Here is a 12,910-nt window from a genome sequence, read left to right as displayed (position 1 = left end):
ATTAAAAAAACACAATTAATTTTTAGATCAAGGTGATACATATGAAGCTCGAAAAGTTGAAAATGGTGATAAAACGAAATCAACTAGACCTCAATAATAAATAATAGTTTATGTTTATTTATGGTTTTACTTTATATTTTGTATTGTTTCATTTTTTTTCAGCTCCCTTTTAGTCAACATTGTTTCCAAGAATGTTGGAGCATAAATACTCGTTAATAAGCTGGTAAACCGTACTTCATAATAGATCATCACTGGCAGTGCCAACGCTCTTAAAATAGGTTATGATAAATCCGTAAAATTCGTAAAATTGTGATATTATGAAGAACTTTCCTACATAGTGAATTATTGCATAAATAAACAAGAAACAAAGATTCAACCTTAATCTTAAATATATCTTAAATATTATATATCCGGTCAGTTTGATCCAGATTTGTATGATGAAAGAATCTGGATGCAACAAGATGGTGCTCCCTCACATTATGCCCGTAATGTACGCCAGTATTTAGATGACAATTTTTTAAACAGATGGATTGGTAGAAGGGGTGCAATCGAGTGGCCGGCACGTTCTCCCGATCTCACCCCACTTGATTTTTTTCTGTGGGGACATTTGAAAAGTCAAATTTATATGAGCAAACCAGGAAACCTAGACGAACTCAAAGAACGTATTACGCAAGAAATCCGACAAATATCTCCAGAAAGTGTTAGAAAATGTCAGAAACGAATTTTATTATCGTCTTGGGCTTTGCCAACAAGTAAATGGTGCTCATTTTGAGCATCTTATACATTAAACGCAACTTTTAATAATTTAATGGTTTTTTTTTTTTCGTATTTCTCCTTTAGATAATCACAAAAGTAAATGGGGCAATTTAATCAAGAAAAGGGGCTCTTTTCAATGAGAGTTTAAAAAAAGTGGCTTTCCATTTGAAAAAAAAAGTTGGGGTTAATTTAGACCCCCCCTGTAGGTGAAAAAATACAAAAACTATCTTGAAATGTGAAAAAAAATGAACAAAAATCGACGGGTCTCAGGAATTTTGCGAGATAAACTTTGATTAGTTTTAACTAGTTAATTTTTAGTTAAAGTCACCGCACTGTATATACACAATATAAGCTTGGCTTATTGCTGCTATAAAGGCATATGGAGTTAAGATTTTTTCCTGAACAACTCGAGAGGGATTACAATAGAAGGGCTATATAAAAAACATAAGAATCTGCTACATATTGACGAAATGATATTGACTACAGCACCAAATATCGCTTCAATCATTGAACGACGCTCGGGATTTTACCAGATATTTAGTGTATCTTTCCAAATAACTCATATCTACTAAGCTACCTGTAAAGAAAATACTTAAACTAAACTAGTAATCAAAAAACGATTTAGCATCTGAGTTACCAATTTGTTCGTGACCTACGAGAAAATAAAAACAGAACATAAAATATAAACCTAAGAAGTAATGGTTATTAGGGTATACATATATGTATATCTTAGTTTTAAAATAAAAATGTGATGCAAGTTTAATTATATTAATAGAATATATGTATATAGTGACCGCCTTAAGTTCCGCATAATTCTGTATACATGGTGGAACAAAAAAAAAAGATATGACGTCATCCGTCATTTTTTTAAAAGTAATGCTGTATTTTTTATTGCATTTATGAAATATAGGCGAAATTCCAAGCAAGTTTCGTATAACACACCTTATCTCAAAACTCAACTGTTTTCGAAATATTTACGTTTAAATAACAAGAAAACAAATAAGTACGTCTATTTACAAATTAAGATAAAATCGAGGATAAAAATAATGGTATAAAGACTGCCAATTGTTTCTATTTCCATGGTTGCACTCGCAAAGAATCTTAATTTTCGAATGTTACTGTCAGTTCGAAAATTAATAGTTTTTATCAGAATAAATTATGGCTAATTTAACGGAAACCCAACGAATTGAAATTTTGATGATCCTAGCATCATCAAAATGAGGGGATGCCAAATGAGTGCGCACGCAAAAAGAAGTAAGTGAACTGTTTAATGCCAAATACCCAAACCATCCTTTTTCTCAGTCAACAGTTAGTAGAATAGAGCACCAATTCATAACTTCAGGTCATGTTAGGGATTTTCCAAGATCAGATCGTCCAAAAATTTCTGAAGAAACTAAATTAAACGTTTTGCTCTCCGTCGAAGAAAATCCAAACAATGCAACTTCACAAATTTCAGTTGATAATAATATAGCCGGAACGTCAGTAAGACGCATCTTAAAAGCAAATGAATACCACCCTTATAAAATTAGACTAATACACGAATTAAATGAGGACGATCCTGATCGAAGAAACCAATTTTGCGAGCAAATGATGAACATTTGCAATAATAACCGTCAGTTTGTGTTACGAGTTTTGTTTTCGGATGAAGCAACTTTTTGTTTAAACGTTGTCGTAAATCGGCAAAATTGACACTGACCGTGTCAAATCCACACTGGGCAACTGAGGCTCATACACAGTATTGTAAATCTATTAATGTTTGTGTTGGTATCGTGGAAAATAAAGTAATAGGGCCATACTTTTTCGAAGAAAACTTAGCAGGACAACGCTATTTGAATTTTCTTTAAGAAGATCTTATCCCTGCTTTGGCTGCCCTATACCCATACGAACAAGACCCTGCTGTCCCGACAGATAATTTGTGGTTTCAGTAAGACGGCGCACCGCCACATTTCTTTCGAGATGTCCGTAATTACTTGGATACAGTGTTCATAGGAAGATGGATAGGACAAAGAGAGCCAATAGAGTGGCCGGCCAGGTCACCAGATCTAAATTCCTGCGACTATTTTCTATGGGGGTACCTAAAAAGTAAAGTTTATATTGAGAAGCCAAACAACGTAGAAGATCTGAAAAATAGAATTAGATATGAAATTAGACGTATATCACCTGAAATAATTGATTGTGTTTTACATGAGTTTGTAAACCGTCTTGCTTTCTGCCAAGAAGTAAATGGGGATCAGTTTCAACACTTGATACATTAATAAGAGTTTTCACAGTTTATAACATTTTATCCTCCATTTTATCTTAATTTGCAAATAGACGTACTTACTTGCGTGAGTTTTGAGATAAGGTGTGTTATACGAAACTTACTTGGAATTTCGCCTATATTTCATAAATGCATTAAAAAGTATAGCATTCCATTTAAAAAAATGACCGATGACGTCATATCTTTATTTTTGTTCCACCCTGTATACAAAAATTTATGTGAAATAATGCGCAACTTAAAATAAAAATCGACGGGTCCGAGTGTTTTCTCTTAATCATGTCTCTAATTTTTATCGAATTTATGCGGAACTTTAGGCGGTCACTGTATATATCAATGTCAATTAAAAAAAACCAATACGTCAAAAATAAATCTTTAAAATCTATAGACGTCAGAGATAATGTCATATTTGGACACAAATAGTATATGGTTAACGAATTCCTACTACTACTAAAAATTTCCAGAAATATTCTATTAAATAAAATATATATATATATATATATATAAATGCCATAAATAGCATCACTGTTCTGCCGCACAAAACATAAAAGTGGCTAACTGCATTTAAGTTAAATCCGAGAAAATCAAATTTTACTATTTCATTTTCTCTTGATTTTCTCATGCATAGTAAATTTTGAATCCATATTATTAATAAACAAAACTTGTTTTTATAATAAAAGCTGTTTTTTTTTAAATAAAAATGCCCTTGCAATATCCATCTATTAAATAACGTTAATATAATGTTACATCTTAATTACTTTTTCGCAAAAAAAAATGGAATCAATTCAAAAAAATACGTATACCACAAAAAAACCGAGGAAAACTTAAATAAACTGTCAATTTATTTCAAAATCGAAACAGCGAAAACTCGGATTAACAGAATTACTCAAGGTGGACAAGTGAACTTGAAATTATTTTCAACGGAGTGAACGTCATTAGTGAAAGTTATTCGGTACCGAGTATAATGAAATTTTTGATGTAACGTCAGGTGGTGTACGTGCGGTTTTGCTCTATTTACAAAAATAGCTTTAAAATAAATTAGATTTGGAATATCCACTCGATTATAAGAGCTAATGACTTAACAATGTACAAGACTCAAGTAGCTATTTGACGCTATTTAACGTACACTTTTGTGGTACCTGTCGTCAGATCCGACGATCCAAATCTGACTAAAATGACAAGAGACAGGCAGCATTAATCAAATTATATATTTCAAAAATATTTCAATAAAAATATAGCACATACCAATAAATACAACAATCTTACGTTTATTTAACTCAATGACATTCAATTAAATGGCAACGCCGTGCCAACATTACTTACAATTTCAAAACTAACTAACATGTATTTCTAATTAGACTCTAGAGGCACGTTCCTCCATATAACTACTTGTTTCGGACTTAATGTCTCGTCTCCATTCTAAGCCTGCATAATATTCCACAGTACAGGTTCAGAGGTTCTTTGCCTATAGAGACTGACTAAAATTTTTATTATTGCCGGATCCTTGCTTAGCTTAGGGCTAAATTTAACCTTATAAGTTTCTTCAAATTTTGACTACTTCTGCCCTGGTGTATGTCTTCCGCTATGAGTCTTACTCTATAAGACAATTTAAAGAGTTGATTTACACTTGATTACACTTTTGGCTCGACAGTTTTTAACAGTAATATACGGAGATCGCTGGATTGGTCGAGGTGGACCTCACGTATCTGAATCTCACGTCTGCACGATAACCGGACTTAAATCCCCTGGATTATTTCTTATGGGGTCATCCCAAGTAATTACTTTATACTACCCTAAGGGAAGATGTAAAAGATTTGAGAAATCGGATAATTGCTAGATGTAACGCAATGGGAAATGATCCTGGTTTTTTGAAATGGTTGGGGAATCGACCGATTGCATTCAAGCGCAGGGTAGTGATTTTAAACAGTTCTTATAGATTAAAAACCATTACATGTAATTTTTGGTAATAAATAATTGTTATTCATAAAATTATTTTTTGCTCTGTATCTTCCAAACAAAACATCCTAAACTAAGTCCAAAAATCATAAAGGGATAAAATATCTTTAGAAAATCCAAGGAATAATCCCTTAAATTTTTTAAATTTTAAAAGTCTGAGAGTCAAAGAAAACCAAAATACAAAATGATAAACGTAATGTAATTTTTTTAAAATTTGTCCATAAATTTAGCATTTATACTCTCTTACCAGAATTAAACGATTGACTCTCTTCAAGGAAAAAGGCAATAATAAGGAAGGTCTGAAGGCATTAATGTTATTAAAAAAATATTTAGTATAATAGAGTTATTGACTATAGTATCTGATGGATAATAAAAATATTAGATTCTTTAAAAACACATAATGTTAGGTATGTGCACACTGAATTGGCTGAAAACTCTTTATAAGTTATGTTTATTCTTTCAAGTCAATGCTTGCGTTTCTAAAATTTAAAATTCAGCTGTGTATAGAGAATCGTTGGGGGTCTCAATTTTCGATATTTCTACGTTCTTAGATCTTGTTCCTTTTATGTAGGAGTAAAACGAAATAAGTATTACATTGAATTGAGTTCTTCCTTTATATCAAGTAATTTAAATTCAACTTATTATAGGTATATTACTTAAATTACTTTATAGGGTTCCCATTTTAAGTGACATTGGTGCCGTACACGGTAATCTATTTTCTGCGATCTGAAGCCGCAATAATCCAGACGCATATGATCTTTTAATCTAAAAAGTTATCACTATGATGTTGCAAATAATCATTCTAAAGTTATCCTTTATTTATTAAGGATCCGCTATGCATGAAATCAGGATATTTTAGAAAGTTGTGTAAAGTAGCCGTTAGACTCCGAATGTTTATTTTCCAGTATAAAATTTGCTTAATACTGGAAAATTATGGATATTGGCTTGTTTTTCATAAAAAATAATGGTAGTTAATACATTTTACACATAAACGCCCGGACTATTCTGCTCAGATCAAAGAAAAATAGGTAGCGGCAACTATAAAGAGTCATTTATACTGTATTTAAAATACGTAGAGAGTAATAAAATGTAAATTTCCGAGAGTTTTGTGGTCATCCATGGGCGTAGGTAAACTTAGTACCTCGTTAATGAATAAAGTGAGAAAAAAGGTAGGTTTCGAACGCTATAAGAAAGTACAGACAGGTACGATTTTTAAATGTTACACAGATTAGCATAATATTTAATATACTAATATAAAAAACTTCATTGGACTTCTGCCAGGTAATTTGGAGAATGTAAATAAATATGACTGGTAATAAAAGCACAGAGTATAAATATTACTTCAAAAGTGTTAGGCAATCTCTGAACTGGAGATACTACACACCAAAATATGGCGATTAAGGTTGGAATTTTAATTTGAAATTTCTTAATATTTTGTGATTTTAAGCAGTATCGTCTTGAAAATTGGCGACTTTATGTGTTTTAACATGATAATTACGAATTTTGTGGTGAATTTAGGATTATTTATACAGGGCGTTAGTTACACCCTTTTACTTAGGTAAATTACAACATATCTTTTTTGCCTAATCAGTTATGGCTAAAACGACTACAAAATCTAAAACGCAGTTTAATTTTTAATAAAAAAGGTACTCTTGTTTATTTCATGTAACTCATGTATCAGTTTTTAAGTTAAAACAACAAATAACAATCAGTAACAATATGAAAAAACACTACAAAGTAAATGCTCAAAATGCCTTCCACATCAATACACTTTGTAAGGCGTCTCCTTAAAGATCTTTGAATATTAAATAACATTTGTCGATTATTTTTGATAATATTAGTAGCTTCTTCAATTTTTTGTCGTAATTCTTCGATGGAAATAATTGTATCTTTGTAAACCATGTCCTTCATGTGTGACCATGTTGAGAAGTCTAGAGCGTTTAAGTCTGGAGTTCTAGGCGGCCAAACAAATCCACTGCCACGCCCAATCCAGCGGTGATGAAAATGTTCATTCAGAAAAAATGTGGCGGCGCATCGTTTTGAATAAACCACATGTTCAGCCTTATGGCTAGTGGTACACCTTCTAGTAGTAGGTTTAACTGTTGTTTAGGGAAGTTCAAATAGAGGAGCCCGTTCAGTTTAGGACCAAATTTGAAAGGTCCAATAAAAAAACCAGATATGAAACCATACCAAATATGTACCTTTAATTCATGCTGAAAATGTCATTCCTTTAGAGCATGTGGATTTTCGGAGTCCCACAAATGATTGTTTTTCCAATTAAAAACACCTCGTCTAGTAAACGTCACCTCATCGGTGAAAAGAAGGTCATTAAGAAATTCCTGGTTTTCAGATTGTTTATCTAGCATAAATTGAGCAAACTGTAGGCGAACTGGTAAATCTTGAGGTAGCAAATTTTGGACAGGAGTATAGTAATATGGACGGAGATTTTCTTTCTTTAAAATTCTCCAGATAGACGATTGACTAGTTCGTGTTGCCGTACTTAACCGATGAGTACTGAGTATTTAAGGTTTTAGGACGAAAACACGCTGTTTCGCCTAGGCGGGTATAAATACGTCTGCACAGTTTATGATTGGATTGTCTTCAATTTGAGTGTAATTCTAAATATCTTCTGGCTGCACCAAGTCCACTATAATTTTACTGAGCAAAAAACAAATCATATCACTCGTTTCACTGTTTGAATATTCATTATGACGTGGCATTTTCTTATTTTAGAATTTTTCCTACAAATAATACACTCTTACTTAGTGACAGTAAAATTGTCATATAATTTCTGTATGTAAATGTAATAACGGTGGCTTAGGATTCTTTACGCTGAAGTAACAGGGCGTTAGTTACGCCCTGTGTAAATAATGCTAAATTTACCACAAAATTCGTAATTTTCATGTCAAAACACATAAAGTCGCTAATTTTCAAGACAATACTGCTTAAAATCACAAAATTATTAGGAAATTTCAAATTAAAATTCCAACTTTAAATACCCTGTATCTTATGTATAAACAAACCTGCAACATTTGTATAAGACATTTTAAGCTCAATTGCCATATTTTATGTAGTATCTCTAGTTCAGAGATTGCCCATTCTTAATGAATCACCCTGTATATAACATAGTATATACAAATGGACCAGACGTTTTATTAATAAACAAGCTCTAATAATACATCTACTGCTTGTACTTCTGCATTTTCAGTTAATGGAAAAGTTATTGTTTTAAATGTGCATGATTATTTATAATACGACCAACATAGTTTTGCTGTAGTGAAGTTGTACAGGAATGATCTCGAATGACTGGAATAGGAAAATCTACTATTAATAGACTATTGCAAGAAAGAAAACCAGGACCAGTAGAACTCGCAAAACATAGTACAGGAAGAGCCCAGAGCCCTTAATAAAGACACTTAGCAGAACCATCCATTATATTTAGAAAAAAAAACCGACTTGCACACAATTATAATTACTATAAAGCCTATTTACTAGAGAAGAAAAAAACTATTCTTCTATTCTCTATATTTTACTAATATATGACTAAAATAAATTCTAGAAATTTTGTACATATTTCTTATTTATCGGAATTATTATAATTTGTCTACTCTAGACTATTTTTGTGGTCAATAAATTTTCGTCAATGCAATGATTTTTAATTCCCGAATAGTACCTAATCTATACATACCTATAACTATTGACAGACAGACATATTGTCATGAAACTAACAGTTAATTAGTCTCTTTTGATTATTAGTAAGAAAGCAATATTTTTTTCAAAATTTCTTGTCAATTTAAAAATGCCTCCAGCAGGGGTTATATCTTACGATGTAACGTCTTTACAAGGAGCGCTTGCGAATGCTTTTCTTATCCTTATAAATTCGTTATTTTTTAATGTGAAATTTATCGGTCATGTCAGTCAGTATCCTGAAGATAGTGCATCGAAAATCTTAAATGTAAGTTGAATTTATTTCTGTATTTGAGAAAAATGCTTTAAGTATAAAAGCCTTTCAGGAGGATGAAAATGTCTTCGATTTTGTTATTATTGGAGCAGGAGCGGCAGGAAGTGCTTTGGCTAATAGACTTTCGGAACAAGAACAGTGGAGTGTTTTACTGATTGAAGCCGGAGATTATCCTCCTCCAAGCACAGGAGTAAGTAAATGTACACAACAATAGAGGGCAAAGAAATAAATTAATTTCCAGGTTCCAGGATTTTTCCCTACCTTTATGGATTCTGGGCCAGAAACTTGGCAATATATCATTGAGAAAAATAAAAAAAATTGTCAAGCCTACGAGAACAAGCAGTGTAGGTTTTTTAGAGGCAGAGTAATTGGTGGTACCAGTGCTATAAATAATCTACATTATATCAGAGGTACTTGAATTTGCTATTCACTATATATATATTTACAATATTGAGTTCTAGGAATTCATGAAGATGAGAATGCCACTGATACTATTTATGAAACTTTCGAAAGCTGTCCAGAAGAAGATAGGAAAAAAGGAGACTTGCTATGTAAAGGAGAAGTCCATTTAGAGACGAAATATGTAGAAAATACTCGTAGTTTGTTAAATATATTGCAAGAGGCCTATAGAAAAACCGATAATGATATGAGCTGTGATAAAACTTCTATTGGATTTTCTCACAGTTATTTAATGATAAAGAATGGTGAGAGGTACGTAGTTTTCATTGATCAAATATGTTACGGTATTAGGTGAAGTTTTTGCAGATATCATATGGGACGAGCATTCTTAACCCCTCTGAAAAATAGAAACAATTTTTTCCTCTTAAAAAATGCAGTTGCTCAAGGGATAGTGCTAAATGATCCATTTGATAAACGAGCTAAAGGTGTTAATATTTCAACCAACGGCCAAAAAATATTTATTCAAGCAAGGAAAGAGTTGATCTTAGCAGCAGGCGCCATAAATAACGCAAAACTAATGCTTTTAAGTGGAATCGGGCCAAGAGAGTATTTACAAAAAAGAAAGATTCCAGTATCATTGCATATGCCAGGCGTTGGTAAAAACTTAAAATTTCAGATTGGAGTTCCCATATTTATCACGTTTAATAAAAGCCGTCTATATTCGGAGCACACTGAAATTGATTCGATTCAAGATACTTTTGATTATGTCATGTTTCGTACAGGAAATTTTTCTCATATAGGAATTCATGATTTCGTTACTCATTTATCTACTGAAAAACAATCAAATGTAGCAAATGTGGCTGTATACCATAATTATTTTAAAGCAAAAGAAAGAATGCTCAATACATGGCTGGACGGTTGGCATCTTAATCTAAAAATAACACAAAAGATTTTAAAAGCTAATGATGAACAAGTCATACTCATGCTTGTGCCAACGCTTTTACGTCCATTATCATCTGGAGAAATTTTACTAAATGAAACCTTACATGAGGGCATCCCTAGGATCATCGGAAACTTTTTTACAGATCCTGATGGTGAAGATCTGCTTCATTTAATTAATGCTTTTACCAAGGTGACTAAGCTATTGGATACTCCTCCATTTCAGGAATTGGGAGCAGATATTTTAGACATTGGCCTTCCAGAATGTAGAAATTATAAATTCTGCTCCATTCACTATGTTAAATGTTACATCATGAATATGGCTTCACCAAACTACAATGTAGCAGGATCTTTAAAAAGAGGTCCAGAATGTGATGATTCAAGTGTGGTTAAATTAGATTATGAAGTTCGGTATATCAGGTGTCTAAGGGTGGGCGATTCTAGCATTTTACCTGCAACGGGATTAGGAAACACTGTTGCTACCGATGCTTTAATAGGGGTGAAACTGGGTGAAACATTAAAAGAGAAATGGATCAAGGATTATGTGTCACCGTTACTAAGAAAATAAATTAGTTGAACACATTGAAAATATTGTATAAACATATTGTATACATAAACGTCTACTATATATTATTAGATTAAATTATATTTTTTTAGCTTTATTCAATTGCTTTCACTTAAAGCAATTCAAAGCTATGTTATAACTTAAGTGTAGTCATTTCATGCGATTTTTTCATAAGGTTATTTATTTTTTCATGGATTTTGTAAAAAAATATACAATAAATTATATTCTGTGTTGATACATGTATACATGTGGGTCAAAGATTGGTTAAAAGAGAAACGTTATCGTTCTCTTTTTAACTTGTGACTGTTATTGCAAGTTATTAAATTAATTTTCGTACCTAAGTCTTGAATTGGTCAGACGTGTAAAAAAACGATGAATTTAAAAAAATCGAAAATCTATTTCATGGATTTTATTCTTGTCAGTATTGTGAGTTTGATATCCTCTACAAACGGTTCACTTTATGCAAGTAATATTGTAATCTTAAATGTGATGTCAGAACATGGGCCATCCCTGATTTGTCTCCCTAAGAAACGAGGGAGAGAGGCTGAAAAATAGCTCATACGATCATACGATAGTTCTTATATCGTAACTAACCTTGAGGAAGAAAAATTGATATTTTCTGCCCTTTCAACTTATTGATAATACTCGAAATATAGCAATGATGTAATTTTTTTAAATACTGCAATATAGGTCAGAGAAATAAATCTTTATATATAATTGTAAAGAAATTGTAATAAAAGTTGACCAAAGAGACACAGAGAATCAGTGGAATTTATTAGTGAGGCTATATAACGACAAATATATGTTAAGACATCCCTTACTTAACTACAAAATTCAACAGGAATTAAACTGCAAGAGTGAAAGGATTACAATCTGTAACATTTCGTCAAACTACGAATAATATTTAAGTGCCCTAGCTCATTGGTGAAACAAACCATTACTAAAAGATTATATTTATCGAGACTGAAAAAATTACAAAAAAAACTATAGAGGCTATTGCATTTAGAAAATCGCAAATTTCTTAAATAGAACTCATGCAACAGGAAATGCAATAAGCAACTACCTGCCGCATCAGAGATATGCAAAAGGCTTGACTGTAAGCACTCATTAGTTAATATTAAAGCCACATGAATTGTAAACTTTAAGTGTAGAATAAAAAGTCCTATTAACTATGACTCGTATTATTTATACTTTACAATATTGAGAGGAAAGGTAATAATATAGATATATTATGTACTAACTTGCAATAACAAATCACAGCTGAAATAGAGAACCATAAAGTTTTTCTTACTCTGCCTCTACTAAGGTATCAGACCCAAACATAGAGATGGCCGAGGATTGCATTTTCCTTGTCAGCGGAAAGTGTACGTGGGGAATCAGTAACAAATTGTCCTTTTTTCTTTAACTTAACGCTTTGTTTATGAATTTCCTTTACAAATGTGAGTCTTTCGGCATACCAGAAAGAAATTGGCTAAGCCTGTATACAGGTTGGGGAATCAATCATTAGGTATAGAAGGGCAATATGGAAATGCGCACGCATGCATTTCGTGCGCTCTGCTACTCGCCTGCTATATCCTTGTTTTTCAGTACGACACCGACGTTAGTACGCGTGTGACTTTGATGGGGTAACTGTATTACTTGCAATAAAATTTCGCAAAATATTAGAAGAAAGTTTAGATATTTCTAAATTATTTTTCTCATACAGGCTTTACATAGATCAGTGTACAAGCCACATAGAATCGTAATATTAACTTAACAAAAATTAGTCCTTTAAATAAAAGGCTCAAACAGACCTCCTTTTTTGCCTAGAAATGAGTTAATCTATCTTAAATTCCATTTCACCCATCCAAAAGAGTTTCGGATGAAATATAACTGGCACATTCGTCAATTTTGTCTCGCAACTCCTCTAAATTTGTTGACTTACTAAATTAGTGTTTCCTGGTTGTTGGGAAAAGTATTTGTTAAAAATTCTTTCACCCTATCTGCATTATGAGCAGAACAGTCGTCTTGTTGAAAATAGACCGATCCCACGTTTAAATCAGGGAGGATTTAAACGCCAGGAAGAATTTGGTATTAC

The 12,910-nt window shown here is 32.2% G+C and overlaps 3 protein-coding genes across 4 annotated transcripts in view; 2 read left to right on the top strand and 1 right to left on the bottom strand.

Annotated features, from left to right (window-relative positions):
- LOC126740417 (glucose dehydrogenase [FAD, quinone]-like) overlaps positions 1 to 117 on the top strand; it is a 29,132-nt gene extending 29,015 nt beyond the window's left edge. Inside the window, exon 13 of the mRNA XM_050446430.1 lies at positions 27 to 117. Within this exon, the coding sequence (XP_050302387.1) occupies positions 27 to 97 (71 nt within the window). The 3' untranslated portion in view covers positions 98 to 117. The remainder of the gene's footprint in view (positions 1 to 26) is intronic.
- LOC126740428 (flotillin-2) overlaps positions 1 to 12,910 on the bottom strand; it is a 512,088-nt gene that overhangs the window by 173,961 nt on the left and 325,217 nt on the right. The gene's annotated exons all lie outside the window — the stretch shown is intronic.
- Positions 8,682 to 11,057, top strand: LOC126740426 (glucose dehydrogenase [FAD, quinone]-like). 2 transcript variants are annotated; one of them, XM_050446449.1, is made up of 5 exons: positions 8,682 to 8,924; positions 8,983 to 9,120; positions 9,172 to 9,340; positions 9,392 to 9,641; positions 9,687 to 11,057. In XM_050446449.1, exons 1-5 carry the CDS (start codon positions 8,769 to 8,771, stop codon positions 10,834 to 10,836), a joined length of 1,863 nt encoding a protein of 620 aa, XP_050302406.1. In that variant the 5' UTR covers positions 8,682 to 8,768; the 3' UTR covers positions 10,837 to 11,057. The 2 variants fall into 2 exon arrangements, with proteins under 2 accessions (XP_050302406.1, XP_050302407.1); XM_050446450.1 differs by having other exon boundaries at positions 8,683 to 8,924; positions 9,696 to 11,057.

Source organism: Anthonomus grandis, chromosome 9 (genome assembly GCF_022605725.1).
Source record: "Anthonomus grandis grandis chromosome 9, icAntGran1.3, whole genome shotgun sequence".
NCBI lineage: Eukaryota > Metazoa > Arthropoda > Insecta > Coleoptera > Curculionidae > Anthonomus > Anthonomus grandis.
Note: the sequence above shows the minus strand (reverse complement) of the source record. Positions and strands in the feature narration are given on the sequence as shown.

Coding starts and splice junctions, on each gene's coding strand:
- LOC126740426 (XM_050446449.1), top strand. CDS start 8,769: ATGCCTCCAGCAGGGGTTATATCTTACGATGTAACGTCTTTACAAGGA. Junction 8,925..8,982: donor GTGCATCGAAAATCTTAAAT/GTAAGTTGAATT, acceptor AAAGCCTTTCAG/GAGGATGAAAATGTCTTCGA. Junction 9,121..9,171: donor ATCCTCCTCCAAGCACAGGA/GTAAGTAAATGT, acceptor ATTAATTTCCAG/GTTCCAGGATTTTTCCCTAC.